The 15,340-nt window shown below is 44.7% G+C and overlaps 1 protein-coding gene across 8 annotated transcripts in view; it reads left to right on the top strand.

The window, feature by feature from the left end:
- PITPNM2 (phosphatidylinositol transfer protein membrane associated 2) overlaps window positions 1-15,340 on the top strand; it is a 174,993-nt gene that overhangs the window by 108,001 nt on the left and 51,652 nt on the right. For all 8 annotated transcript variants that reach the window (XM_019538864.1, XM_019538869.1, XM_019538868.1 and 5 more), the window contains 3 exons: window positions 6,283-6,497; window positions 8,120-8,241; window positions 9,946-10,179. In XM_019538864.1, coding sequence (XP_019394409.1) covers window positions 6,283-6,497; window positions 8,120-8,241; window positions 9,946-10,179 — 571 coding nt within the window. The remainder of the gene's footprint in view (window positions 1-6,282; window positions 6,498-8,119; window positions 8,242-9,945; window positions 10,180-15,340) is intronic.

Below are 15,340 nucleotides of genomic sequence, written 5' to 3'. Positions count from 1 at the left end.
ATGCGCATGTGTAGCTTAATGCCAGTGGAGAGAAGTACAAAGCGTTCATTTTGATTAACAGTCTACTTCAAGGTTACATAAATGTGAGAGTGCCGCGCGGCAGTTACACAAAAAAAAGAGAAAATAATATAAAGTCTTTGCTAAAAACTATAAGACAGTTACAATAAACAGTTGGACAGTTGACCAATTCACAGCTCAACCCAATCTGTCCTTCCCAAGCCATGAGCAGGAATGTAGGCTTTCTTTCCCTGTAACCTAAGGCAGCGGTTCCTAAAGTCTAACAGGTTGCACACCACCAATTTAAAATGATACAGCCTTAAGTACCACCAGCAAATTTTTGTCATACAAAGTAATTATAATAAATCTGTGAATGTGCGCCACCGACAGGTTGTCTGTGCACCACTGGTGGTACCCGTACCACAGGTTGGGAACCGCTGATCTAAGGGAAAGTATATAAGCGTGCTGAGCAGCCTCAGCTGGGTGCTCGCTTGTGTTTGCTAGTGTTGGTATTTGCCCTTGGCCTGGCTGGACTGTGCAGAACCAGACAGCAGCCTGAGCCCTGACTGAAGTGAACTCCTTCACTTTAGGTAGCAGAAGAAGTAGATTAAAACAGAGTCAGTGCCTGCATGCTGTCCCTTGCTGCAGTGCTTTTACTGCTCTTGAGCTGTCTTTGGGCTTAGCTCAGAGCCTTTTTAAGTAGTCTCCTTTCTCTCCTGTGTTCTGCACCGTAGTTTTGCAGCCAGCTTTTTGCCCTGCTGCTGGTCTCTCGTCCTCAGCACCACCCACCCCCGAGTGCACCTTGTTCACAGGCACCGAACCTGGAATTGCAAACTGGTCTAGGGGCATCCTGTACAGCTGGCTGGAGACGGGCCTTGAGAATGACCGTGGTGGAGGAGGGTGTTGGCTTGCTGGCAATATTTCTTGGAGGGATCCTCCAGAGCTGAGGCAGTAGTATTGATGCTGTGGTATTTTTCTTCTGCTAAATCAGCCAAGATCACAGGGCCCTAACTGGGTTACACTTGAAACACCTTGCTTCAATGCAAATGACTCTATTACAAGGAAAAAAATGACAATTTTGCATTAGCTGCGTGTTGTGATGATTGTGATACTGTTGGGCTTTGAAGCAGGCAGGAAGTCTTCTTCGTGTCGGGTGTTTTTGGCAAACTGTTCATCACCATTTAACTGTGCTCGAGTGACTATTCTGACCCAGCTTCGTCCCTGCCAGAACTACCAGTGACCCAGGCCTGGATATGGTCCCTTGTTCGTGGAGAGTGTTGCCTTGTGTTGTAAGACAAGTGAAACCCATCTCTGGACAGACTGAAGAGCAGGAGACTTCTTCCTGCTAGAGAAATGATGAGCCCCATTTGGGACTGAATTGAAACATTTACAGGGCTTGGAAGGTGCTAAATAAATATTTCTTTAGCAGAAACACTTCCAGCTAGAGGCCTGGCCATTACTTCTGCCAGGGTGTTCATTTTTTTATGTTTGGAGTGGAGAGATCTGTGGCAGAGGGAGCTGCTGAAGCAGAGACAGCAGTTCAGACTTCTTACTGAGCTGAGTCAGTGACTTGGGATTTATTTAGGGCTTGCTAGAATCTCCCCTTGGCTTTCATTTCACTTCAAATAGAAGTCTCCAGCCCGTCGGTTTTCAATCTTGTTTCATTTGTGGATCCTTAAAAATGTTTGAATGGAGGTGTGGACCCCTCTGGAAATTTTGAATGGCAGTGTGGACCCCTTTGAATTGTAAATGTGGGCATTCACATACTTTTGATTGATTCTAGTTATCTTTGGCAGACCCCTTCGACATAGTCTGTGGACCCCCAGGGGTCTGCAGGCCTCAGGTTGAAAACCACTGCTTACATGACCAGGCAAGAAAGGTGAACAAACTGAATACCTTGATGTCCCACTACCTGCATATTTAGTCCAAAGCAGTGGCTGGAGGTGTGTGCTGCTTGCTCACGTAAGCAGGGTTCCTGCTCATATGTCTAGGACCGATATTTGAAATGTCAGCATTAACTATTTCATTGCTTTCAGGAGGTGCCAGAAAGGAGAGGGAGGCTTGTAGATCTGCACAGTCTGCTGTTAGCGGTGTCTGATTTGGTGCCAGAAGCAAGGGACTGGGTGACCTTTGGGAGAGGAGTTGCATTTCCACCTTGTCCCTTCCTTGTCCCCCATCTGAGCCATGGAGTCACAAGGCTAGAGGGTGGTTTGCTTAGCACCTGTATCCTGCTTAGGGCAAGTATAGTACAGGGGTCAGCAACCCCTGGCACACGTGCTGAGCATGGCACGCAAAGCCATTTTGCTTGGCACACCACCGCCAGCCCGAGCTCTAGGCAGCTGCTGCCAGCCACAGAAGGAGTCCAGGCTGCTCCCAGCAGGCGCAGGGAGGCTGCAAACCCTGCTGCAAGCAGACTGGGCTCCGTGGGCCGGCTGCAGCCGGGAGGCTGCAAACAGCTGCTCTGGGCTCTGGCATGTCGGCACTCCGGCACCTTTCAAGATGTGGTTTTTTCGGCACTCTGGCCAAAAAAGTTGCCTACCCCTGTAGTAGGACAGAGCCTGTGTCAGCCAAAAGGGTAGGTTTATGCTTGTGAGGAGCCAGCTGTTTCTCTGCAGCCATGAGGATGATTGCTTTAATGAAGTCTTGGGTGCTGGTGAGTTTTTTTTGTTCTTGAAGCTAGAGCTTTAGGTATGTATGCCTGTCGTTCGCTGTTTTTAATCCGCCTGGCCCCAGAGTGTGTCTGAACAGCAGCACTTGTGAGATCACAGTAGCGTCTCGATGCCCATTTTTCTGGGGTCACCTGCTCCCAGCAGTCTTCCCTGCACAAGTGCAGGGAGGTCTGGACCCAATGATCTGTAAGGTCTCTTCCAGCCCCTAACAAGTATGAAACTATGAAAACCTGCACATCACGTTTTAGCTTCTCCAGTGGGTGGAGCTCCAGAGAGTTACGCTCAGTTTTCCCCTCCTTTCCCGCACTTTATGTAGATGACATTGTAAATGCAGCACGAAAAAAAATTAATGGGGCTGTTCTGCCATCCCGATGACTGGGCCCAGTTTCATCCTGTCTGACTGGCTCTGAGGTGAGGTGGGAGTTGGCTTTTTCTAAAAGGGCACGTGCTGCTGTGAAGGATGTCTCCATAGACGATCCATTAATGCTTCACATGCTGATCCGTTCAGTGGGAGTCTAGTCAGCTAAAGTGCAGGTGCTGGGCCTTTGAGCTTGTAACCAGGGCAGCGAAAGTGGCTGGCCCACTGGATAAACCTCTTAAACATTTACAAGGGAAATGAGAAGCCATTACAGAAAGGCAAAAACAGAGTTTCTGTGCTCAGACTCAACTTGGTTGAAGCTTTGAAATAACCTGTATGGAATTACAGTGCCATTATCGAGAACAAAGCAGAGGGATTTTTAGAAATCAATTGTAGTATCAACTTCAGATATAAAGCCAGGCTAAACAGCCAGCATTTTGGTATCTAAACAGAATGCAACTCTCCATCCGTAAATCTATCTGTTCTCAGTCTACAGCAGCCACGGGAGGGTTGATCCTACCCAGTGCTGAAGATACTCTGCAGTCTGCACTGTTGATTTGGGTGAATGTTGAGGGCACTTTGCCCTCCGGAGTGATAGATCTTCATCCAGCCAACAATTTGGTACTAAATTATATCCATATTTCCCCTCCTGCTGGTTGCTGTGCACTTCTGCCTTGCAATGAATTTATAGAGCTCCATAATTTGTATCAGTTGTTTAGATTAGATGCTCTACTGTTATTCTGGCTGACACATTTGCTAGTCCTGCTGGATGCCTGCCTTTTTTCTTAGACCCTTGGATTCGCCAACTTTTTGGGTCATCAAGATTATTTAGTGTTTTCCCATAAATATTTGTACAGGGCTTGATTGCTGCTTACAAAAGGGCTGAAAGACAGGAACTTGTTCTAAGAAGTATGTTTAAGGCACTGCAGGCACTTCTTCATAATTTACTTCTCTAAGCTACACTATTGCTGCTCACAAAAAATCCCTTCTTTTGTAATTAGATTTTTTTTTGCTCATGTCAGGGAGCATTAACGTTTCAAGAGTTGCTTTGAAACTGAATAGCCTTTTTGTATTGTTTTAAATAGCTTTGTTGCTTATCTTATCCTTGAACAAAGAGATTCTGATTTTTTTTTTGCAACTTATTAATTGCGTTTGGTTAAAGCATGTTTCCTTTCCTTTTGTTCTCCTGCCAGAAAGAAAAGGTCATTATTACAATATCGTTTTACAGTTGGTTCGTACGTGAAAACCCAAGTTGTTTTCAATTGCCAAAGTGCTATCCTCTCAAACATTTTAGGGGTGTAGGCTGTAGCTGTGTTGATCTAAGGATATACCCAAACAACCTCGTCTGCCTAAATTAGATCTCTTTTATTAGACCAACTCAAATAAGTGGAAAAAATCTTCTTTGCAAGTTTTCAGGCACAAACCCTTTGTCAGGCTGAGGAAGCATCTACAGACCAACAGTACAAACCCCTAAAAGTCCACAACGTATGGGTTGGAAAATGTAACATGTAGTACTATGATATAGCACTGAATACTTGTTGATCGTTCACTCTGTCTCACTGCAAAAATGCATCAACGTTGTTAAAACCCCTCTATCAGTACTTCAGGTAGTACAGAAGCATTCGTGGTGCAATACCAGTTGAGTTCTGGATCCAAACTTCAGCCTACTGAACAGCAAAACTGTGGTTTGGCCTATTCTGAGCTGGCTGTCAGGATGCTCTCCCACCACCCTCACGTCCCACCCAGACACCAAGTGGTGGGACCTGCTCGGCGAGAGCGTAGCTGGGACACCCCAGTGGCTGAATCTGTACTCCATCCTCATCCCGCAAGCCACTGGGGACCTCATCTGGTGGCTTCTCCATGGAGCCGTCACCACGGGCGTGTATGTGGCAAGCTTCCCAGACACCCTGGTCTCCTGGCCTTCTGCAGAAGGGAAAACCTCCTCCTGAGGTTCTGGCTGAACTTCACCGCCACCCCCACCTTTTTATTTTTGAGCACCCCATCCACAGCCCCACCAAGTCCCAGGACTTCCTGGTCAACCTCCTCCTGGCCTTGGCCAACCGGGCCCTGTACATGACCAGGAAGGAGGCTCTGGCTGGGAAGGTGCCCAGAAACTGCAGGGCTGCTTTCCTGTCACTTGTGTGTGCACGTTTCCTGGCAGAGCACCAGTGAGCAATGTCCACTGGCTCCTTGGATGCCTTTGAGGACTGGTGGGTGCAGCCCAGGGGACTCTGCCTGGTTTCCCCCTCGGGTGCACTTATTTCCACGTTTTGACCCTTTGACCCACATGACACGCCTATCCTGTTTTTGCCTTAGTTGTCCTAAGCATTTTGTTGTGTTGTTCAACACCGTAGGCGCCACTAGTTAGTCAGGTGGGCCTTAGCGCCCAAGGCATTTGGGTAACACAAGCAGACAGGATGCTCTCCCAAGCATTGAGAGCATCCTGTGAGTCTGCAGAGTACCCCACTGCTACTCAAAACCGATGAGACATCTCATGGTATTTGATACCATCCAGTGGTCAAGGGACATCTACATCAAGCACATTATGGGTTACTACCATCATGAAGACAGCCAACCGAGACCACCCACAAGAAGTGAGAGTGAGAGAATTGTCCGACCTCCCCCCATCGCCCATGGACATGCAAAGACTGCTAATGCTATTGAATGCCTGCTACCCCACCAATTATACACTGCATGGTAAATCCAGTGTCTAAGAATGTCTTATAACCATATAGCTCTGTGCTGATGCATTTACTATACGCAGGTCTTATTTTTCTTCTTCCCATAATGTCACGTTGAAACCTCTTAACCACTTTACTCTTGGCTATTGTAGGCTGCATGACTAACAGCATGTCTTGGATTTCATTAATGTACACCAGCTATGTACGTATGTAGCCACTTTGTGTGGGGTCCTGTATTGTCTTTCCAGCTCTACAAAGCAATGTATTAACTATAATTTTTAGCATTTTCTCAGTAACATTTTAATTCTGTTTTAAAAAAAAACAACAACCTTTCATTACAGTTTCAGGGAAGTGTCTGGATCTAGGTTTTCTGACCTGCGTGGGTTTCCAATAGACTACCCTTCTGGCCAATGCAGGAACAAAAGATGAATAATAGCCATTTGTAATATGTGGTTAATGACTTATGTCGAACGGCAGTTACATATGAAAACTGCTGATTCCCCTGTTTAAATACTGTGTGAGAACATAGTACATAAAATGTGGCACATGAAAAACAATCTCTGTGTTTTCCTTTCAGAAAAAAAGCAGAGAGGAGACAAGTGGAGAAGGGAGTGGAGTGGAGATCCTGGAGAACAGACCGTATATGGATGGTCCAGGTGGCAATGGGCAGTATACACATAAAGTATATCATATTGGTATGCACATACCCAGTTGGTTCCGGTCTATCCTGCCAAAGGCAGCATTAAGAGTTGAAGAGGAGTCCTGGAATGCATATCCTTACACAAGGACAAGGTATAATTTCTGGGGATATCCCCAGACTTTTACTGTTAGCTAAAGGACTTTGTGCCACTTCATTTTGCTGTGACTGAGTTACAATGCCACCCTGTTCTTCTCTGTGAGCTTTCTTTAGAGAGAGGTCAGGCTAAGTCCAGAGATCCTCACTCAATCTTTATCTGAGCAGACTGTGGAAAGACATCAGAACTTGGCTTCTTATGTCTAAATATAAGCCCTGGTGTGCTCCAGTGTGGAAAATCTGGATTGTGTTATTTGCAGTGGTCTAGCTGGGAAAAAGAAGAGAGGTTGAAAGTAAAATACTTGGGATGTTCTTAGATGCACCCATGCTGAGGGCTTTGCTGTTATCTCAACAGAAGATGATTTAAAAAAAAACTAACAAACAAATTCCTACTTCTAATAGAGAAAAAAGCTTGTGGGGCCCTCTGGGATTTTTTTTCTGTCTACTGACTTGGAGAGGCATCATGGCACCCTCATGTAGGGAATCCTCTATTTTACCACATATTGCTTATTTCATTTGGGAAGACTTCCTGGGCCACAGGTTGGTAAGTGCAGTGTTGCTGTCATGTCTCAGACCAGTCCTGATAGCTGGGTTCATCCTGGTCATACTTAGTGGAGAAATCTAAGGCTAGGGGCTTTAGACGGATGGCATTTTGGGGGTAGAATGGCCTACACAATCTGATGGAGTGGAGAACACCATTTTTGCATGCAGCATCCATGTGTAATGCCCAGACAAGGGAATCAAGAGACCCATGGTGCAGAAGCATAAGATGCATACTGTTTCCTCTCTGATGCTTCCATGTAAAATACAACTTAGCGTTACAACCCAGGGAACCTGAAATTGTATTACATGATGCAGCTGTCTCTCAACTGCCTTTGCTTATGATGGAAAGCAGGATGATTTATTTCTCAAATGTTCTTTCCTGCTATGACTCATCCGTCAGTAGCTCAAGGGCATGTTGCTTTGACTGTGTGGGTGCCATTTCTCACTGGCTGAACAGGGGGATCTGGCCCTATCTCACTATAACCTTAATGCTGGGTATAGTCACTATTGGCCTAATATGAGAGATCCTCTCTGTGATCTTGGGATCTGAGTCTTGCAGACAGGGCCATCCCTGGGGGAGGGGCGGGGGGGCGAATTGGGGTGACTGCCCTGGGGCCCCGCGGAGCTGGGCAGAGTGGCTGTGGCGACTTGGCACTGCTGTCGCCGGCTTCACATCTGGCCGCTTGCTGCTCCCCCTCCCTGCCGCTGGTGATGGTGGCAGTGGCTTCTCCGCTTCCGGGGAGCATGGGATCAGGGTGGGCCCCGCACAAGCTGATTTGCCCCAGGCCCTGCACATTGCTTTGGTCAGCTCTGCTTGCAGAGAGAGCATTTCCATATAAGCTGTGCTCCCAAGCCATGCTCTTGCCTTAAAAAAAAAAAAAAGTACACAGCTCAAAATCACTGGCTCTTTTTTTTGTATATACAGATTGCATCTTAAGCACATTGAAAGTAAAGCATGAGAAACAGAGCAAGCCTGGATTCACAGCTAGTTTTTACATGTCTGTTATGACACCACTTCACTGCTCATTAAGTCTAGAAGGTTTTAGTCTAAAAAAGCCACTTAACTCTTCTCTTTCAGGTACACGTGTCCTTTTGTGGAGAAGTTCTCTATTGATATTGAAACGTACTACAAAGCGGATCCAGGAGAGTATTTCAATGTGTTCAACCTTTCTCCTGCAGAAAAAAGACAGACAACTCTTGGTGAATATCACTTTTCCACCCCCCTTTTGTATTCTTCTATCTTGCGTTTCAATTGCTAGATGGAAGATAAATGCTCATTTTTCTCAGCAGACGAAGCATTGTCCAGCGGTTACAACAAAGAACTAGTGACTGGGAGGTCTGGGCCTAGTGCGGCCTTCAGTAGATCACTTGTGGTTTCTAGGCAGATGAGTTATCCTGTCTGTAAAGTGGGACAACACTTCCCTAACTCATATGGATGCTGTGAGGATTAAAGCTTCCAATGATCTTTGAGATACCAGAACGTGAAAGCTCCTGAAGCTGTCATTTTTTTTATCCTTTTTTTTTTTTTTTTTTTTTTTTTTTTTTTTAACAGCATACAAGCTTTTGTCAGCAAGAAGCTTGTTTCTGCCTAGACTTCCCAGATCTTTTCCACTTTCCCCTCTGTGTCATTTCTGTGCTGAATTCCTGTTTGCAGCCGCCTTAGCAGATCAGGGTAATGAGCCTTATAAACTTTCTAAAAAGAAATTGGCAAGTGTTATCCTGGCTCCTTTTGCTTTTCTTAATGGCCAGTCCCCTTAGCATTTGCAGTAGACCCGTTGCGTGGGAGTGAGTGTCAGCTATTATAGTTGCACCATATTATAGCATCACTTGCTTATGAAACTGCTGAGATTCTCAGGTATTGATTTGAGTCGTGCTTGGCTTCCTTTAGGAGCTGTGTAATTAGTGATGATGGGTGTCCATGAGCTATGAAGGCGGCCACCTAGTGGCTGCTTCACCTTTTTCTTCTTAACCACTCCTGAAACGCTGTCTATCGATGGACCAAGATAGATGCCAAGATGCAATTTTACTTTAATTTCTGTAGGCTTGAATGTCTATATTTTCAACCAGGATTAGCGTGTTCTTGTCACCAAATGCCAAACCTGCCTTCCGAGCCTTTTGTGAAGTAGATTGACTCATTCTTAAATAGACTTGAGTCATGTTTCCTCATACAGAACTTATCAAAAATGACCTGCCATTTCTCAGGAAATAATGAAGATGCCACACTTTCAGACTGAGGTTTAGATGTCTCTACCATTGTTTTCAGGTTTATTTGCAGGCCTTTTAGGATATGTTCATTAGTTCTGCAAGGCTTGTTTTCCCCTCCCCCTTCATTGCTAACGTGTATATTAGATAATTTTTAGACTTAAAAGGCAGCAAATGTAGATTGCATAGTCTCTGCAGTATAACACCAAAAACATGAGGAGTTATTAGTAAGCTCACACCCAGGGTATGGTATTCAGTAGCTACTGTCTGTTCTATGATATTGTTAGAAAAGGACAGTTGTATTAAAGCCTCTGAAGTTAGGCAGTGCTTTACAGCATTTTGGGTGGCATTAGCGGATATGAAGGACAGAATGTATGAGAGCTCTTTGCAGCTGAAAGGATATAATAGATGGATCTAAAGGATAGCCTCCCTGGGCCAAAATATCAACTAGGGGTGAAGTCTCTATTTACTTAAAACTATATGTGCAAGTTCCTTTGGCAAAGTCATCACCCCAATGTAGACAAATATAAATATAATTAAATATCTGTTGTTTAAGGGTAAATTAAAAAAAAAAAGCTAAATTGTTTTAATATTTCTGGTAATCACCAAAGGAAAAAAACAACACCTTTAAACATGGTGGCTTATATTCCTTCAGGGGGAAAAAGAAACTTTTTTTTAATGTCTCGTGTTCCTTGCCTTTAGATCCTATTGATATTGTTAAAGACCCTATCCCTACACATGAATACAAGGCGGAAGAGGATCCCAAGCTTTATAAATCTCTGAAGACGAGACGAGGACCGCTCTCGGAAGACTGGATTGAGGAGTACACGAACAACCCTGGGAAATATCCAATCATGTGTGCATATAAACTCTGTAAAGTAGAGTTCCGATACTGGGGGATGCAGTCCAAAATTGAGAGGTTCATCCATGACGTTGGTAAGGCTTTCCAGTCTTATTTTCCATCCTATTCCTGTCAAAAGTTTTCAAGTTATTTTTTAGCATTTCTCAGTTGGAGAGCAGCATCTATCACAGGAAGTGAGCAGTGTGTATCCAGTCTTCTTTATATGCAGAGGGGCTTAAGCAGACACTTGGAAACTCAACTCAGTGCTGAGCGCACAATATTGTTGACATAATGCGAGTCTCTCCTTTTTGGCATATCACTGTAGTCAGCATTGTCCCGTTGTTTGCAATCATTCTGTGCACAGTCCTTAGCCGTGTTTGGCCACAGTTGCATTCTGGGAATTGTTTCCAACCCAGTGTAGGCCGAGCCTTAAATCCTCCTCCTCCTCTTCAGAAGAAGGAACACATCTGTCACGTTCAGCATTCAGCAAGTGCTTTTCAAGGACTGGTGCATTTTCTTCTATTGGGCCAAATCCTGCTGCCCCAGTATCAAAGAATTGGTCCTCTCTGAGTTCCTTGGAAAAGACTCAGTAAAGGGAAGGATTTGCCACTCTCTTTCCTCTCCTCCCCACTCTAGTTGCAGGAAATCGGATCTAGTACTCCTCTACCACTTCCCTCTCCGCCTTTACCTCAGGAGGCAGGAGACTTGGCTGGTGTCTCTGCATAGTCACAACTTTGCAGCCCTTCATGCTGCAGTACTTAAAGCTGTCTACCTTCCTGTGCTACACCTGAATGTGGATCGATAAATATTCTCAGCTCTAGTAAAGGCGCCACTTTGATTAATGAACACATTCTTAGGTCAGTGCTTCTAGAGAAGGCAGGCTGCTGTTTGTGTTAGGCAGCATCCACTTAGTTATGTCTCCAAGTCAGGCAATAGTAGAAAGGTGGGTAATAATTTGTGCTTTGTCTTTGCAGAAAATCCATTTACAGTTTCTGAGCCTTGCCACAATAGCAGGACATGTGACCTATCTGAAAATAAATGTCATGTTTACTTAAAACACTGCAGCCTGCCTAGTGCCCTTCCCAAAAGTCCAGACCTTAGAGTCATGTTACCTAGGCAGGGAAGAAGGTGCTCTCCTCTAACAGACGTGTTCAGCAGTGTAGAAATGTTATGCCCTTTAGATTCATCATCATTAAAGACTAATGGTATTGATGCACATTAAATGGAGCAAGTGGCCATAGATTGCACTGCTAATTAACTGGCTGGCACAGCCCCACCTTTTTTGCCTAAATGATGTTTTTCTGATGTTTCTAGTTGCTTCAGGTGCCACATTAAAACTGTCTTAGCACTGGAATGACGTGTTTCTGTGTTAGTCTGGCACTCCTTTCTGAGTTCTTTTCATTAGACAATTGTAAAGCTAATGCAAAAACCCTACTGCTCCCACTACTGAGCCATTCCAGTTGGATCTTATTTAAAATGACATTTGCATGGGAGCTGTTTTTCCCCTGGTTCTCCTGCTAACCCTACAACAGGATATGTCCCAAAGGGAACAGGGGAGATGAGTGTAACCTGCTTGAAAAATACATGCCATACATTTTTCTTCCAGCAACTGAACTTAGCATTTAGGGTCTTCACTAGCTAATGTGGAGTTCGCTAGTTAAAATTGCTAAACTTTAACGCATTGAAGAGCTGACCTTCAGAAGATGTGGAAGCTTGGTTCAGTTAAGTGAACACCCTCTGAGTTGTGTGCTTGTGTAAACTAGCAAGTTTTTTTTTGAGTGTGCAGAACCAGTATGGGAACGCTGGGGGAACAGGTTTTCTTGCAGCGTTTTGGCACTACCAGCCTTTACCAAAATCCATGTGTGCCATTGTGAAGTGAAAGCAACAGAAAAAATTTGGTTTGCCAGACTTTCTCTTTAAATAAGAAGTGAGTGTGGTGTGTTTTCCCAGCTTGGGGCAAGAGCGAAGACTCTTGGGGGAAAAATGGCAGTCACAGATTAGCACAAGCGAACGCAGTTGGGGAATCCACCATAGGTATTACAGGAATCCCATGTTGGAAAGCAGTAGGAATCTGCTTATAGCCACATGGCTACACACCTAATTCTGGCTTGGAAAATGACTATTATAGTTACATAGCTCATTATCAAGGCAAATGGGTTTTTTTTAAGTGTTATTTGCTCCTGGTTCCTTGAAACAAAACCTTGTTAAACCCTGGCACTTGCCTACATGAAACCTCAATTTAAAATGCTTTAAACTTTTGTCTCGGAAGGCAGGACGATGAAGAGTAGTGGGTATGTCCATGCTACTAAACCAACATCTCAGAAATGAGTTTGGTACGTTTCAAGAAAAATGAAAGGGAAAGATCTTCATAATTGCATTTAAAAGTAATTTTTAAAGTAGAAATGGAGAGACAAAATGTATCATCTTAATTCAGTTGCAGATCTTGAAGAACATTAGATTCCTTTAAGTAATGTTACCAGTTTTTTGTTCATATCTAATTTTCCTATCTGAACTTGGGAATATTTCCTTGCTATTTGCAAAAGCTTCCTTGAATTTTTTTCTGCCAACATCATGATTAACAACTGCTTAGTTGTTAGCATTGCAAAACAGAGTAGTCACACTATGCTTTCTAGTTGGGACCATCAAAGGAAGGCTCACCATTGTCTGTAACAGGCATCAACTGTTCTGCTAGAGCCAGTCTAGCATAAGTGAAAGCTCTTGGGCAGTCTCTCGGTCTTCCTTACAGTTGTTCGTGAAGGAGGTGTGCATAAGTTAAATCGTGATCTCTTAGAAGTGCACTTGTGCATTTCCTACAAGGCTTTGTTTAGTTGATCTAAACCTTGCAGTGAGCCATGTCAGCTGACTGTCTGTCAGTCCAGAGCCTTATTCTTCTGTTATATTGATGGAAATAATGCATCTCCAAGGAACTGAAGTGACTCTTAAGTTGTATAAAATTGGAGAAATCTTTGAAGTGGAGACAGCCAATTGAATGAGTAGTGGATGCTAAAGATGCAGGTAGTTATGGAATCCCTGGTGTCAGGTGCACCACGTTTGTGGCTTATGTACCTGTGACCTTCTCAAATTCGGTCCATTGGATCTACAACTCCTATATGGTGGTCCTGGCTAGCTTTGCACTTGCCCTACAGATCCCTTGCTTAGAGGTATAATTCCCCAGGTTTTGTATGGGAAGTCTAAACATCCAGCTTGTGCCGAGCCGAGTCTTCGACTTGAGTGTACTGTTCCACTCAGGAGTCGAGTCTTGCAATGCTGATTTAGAGCAACACGTGAATGCCTCTCAGAAGCTGGATCTGCAGCTTGTGCAGAGAGAACAAACCAATGGCCAAAGCAGGAGTAGAATCCAGGAGGCTGAAGTTATAATGCTCTGCTCTATGCGCTATGTTAAACCAAGGCAGTCTAACTTCTAACATGCCCCCGGGGCCGCACCAGCGGAGGCCACGTTCTGTGCAGGCCAAGCCAGGTGCGTTGTGCAGCTGCTACCCTCCACGTTGCTGTAACACGTGCCCGTGTGAGCATGACCTCCCCCTCTCCCCCCTGCTGCACCCCATAGGTGTGATTCCCTACAGTACAGCCCCAGACTCACCCTCAGCTCACCGCATGGCCTTGTTCCTCGGGGCAAAGGTAGGAAATGGCAGATAGAGGAGGGTGGGGAGAGCCTGGAAACTCCAGCTGCCAGAGTGATACCAGCAGCAGCAGTTGGGCGAGAGCCTGCATTGGCTTAAACCATGTTCCCTTAGGCCCATGCTACACGTTACATATATTACGCAATTAACTAGTTAATCGCGCAATAAATTTAGACTGGCCACATGCCTAATGGTGTATAAGTGGTAAGGCACATGACTGATAAGGAGAGGATGAGGGAACTGGGTTTATTTAGCCTGCAGAAGAGAAGACTGAGCGGGGATTGAATAGCAGCCTTCAACTACCTCAAGAATGGATTCAGCGAGGCTGGAGCTGGACTGTTCTCAGTGGTGGCAGATGACAGGACAAGGAGCAACAGTCTCAAGTTGCAGCAAGGGAGGTTTAGGTTTTGGGTGGCCATCATAGAGGACATCCCAGTTTTCTGCTCCTCTGTCTTCTACTGATACGAAACCCGACGCCTTTATGTCCTCTATTTTTCTCTTGAAGAGAAAATATAGAGGACATAAAGGCATTGGGTTTTGTATCAATAGAGGACAGAGGAGAACCTCAGTGATGTCCTCTATGATGGTCACCCTATTTAGGCTGGATATCAGGAAAAACTTTCTCACCCAGAGAAAGCACAGGATCAGGTTACCCAGAGAGGTGGTGGCATCTCCATCTTTGGAGGTTTTTAAGGCCCAGCTTGACAAAGCTCTGGCTGGGATGATCTAGTTGGGGCTGGTCCTGTTATGAGCAGGGGGCTGGATTAGATGCAACCTCCTGATGCCCCTCCCAACCCTCATTTTTTTTATTCTATGTGCACAATAATTATCACACAATTAACTGGTTCATCATGCAGTCAAGTTAGAACAGCCACATGTGCAAAGTAATTATCTCACAGTAAAAATGACTGTCCAGCTATAAAAGGAGCCAACCAGCTATAAAGTTGCTGGTACAAGCCAGGAAGTCTGCTCCCTCTGACGAATGGAGGGATCTCAGTGTAATTCTTGTGATTATAAGGGCTGTGATGTGAGAGTCAAAGGGAGGTGAACACGAATTAAAGGTGTGTGCTATAAACAGCTATAAAGTTAGTGCTTGAAATGTTTAACAACTCTATAGCTGGTTTCTACCCAGCTTTCATTTGAACCTGTAGCAGGGTCCTTAAAGTAAGGAGAGTATAAAGTTGGCAGAAAGGTTGGGCAGGGAAGAAAACATGAATGTAGCTAATGTAGCTAAAATACAGAATGCATGGATAGGTTATGGAACAAGAAGGTTAGGAAGGGAATGGCTCTGGAGGAGGGTATAGAAATGTTCTCAGTCTGAGCATAGCAGTCACCATTTGTTTGATGACTAATTGGACAGTTGCTCTGTACTGTGATTGTCTGAGGCATTTGGTGCAGGCTACTAGTCTTGTCTGCTGTGCTCACTGTAGGTGGGTTTGCATGTACCTGTAGAGCTGGACTGCACTGATGTTCACAGTGTTACACAAGTTTAGGATTTCTCTTCTTCCACTAGCTTCATAACCTGTGCATGCAGGTTAATTTCTTTTGTTCTTAAAAGCAGACAAGGTTCTTTGGGTAAATCTGATATCTTTTATTAGACCAACTTTTGTTCTTA

The sequence above is a fragment of the Crocodylus porosus genome, unplaced genomic scaffold (genome assembly GCF_001723895.1).
Source record: "Crocodylus porosus isolate Cpor-Errol unplaced genomic scaffold, CroPor_comp1, whole genome shotgun sequence".
In the NCBI taxonomy this organism is placed as follows: Eukaryota; Metazoa; Chordata; order Crocodylia; family Crocodylidae; genus Crocodylus; species Crocodylus porosus.
Note: the sequence above shows the minus strand (reverse complement) of the source record. Positions and strands in the feature narration are given on the sequence as shown.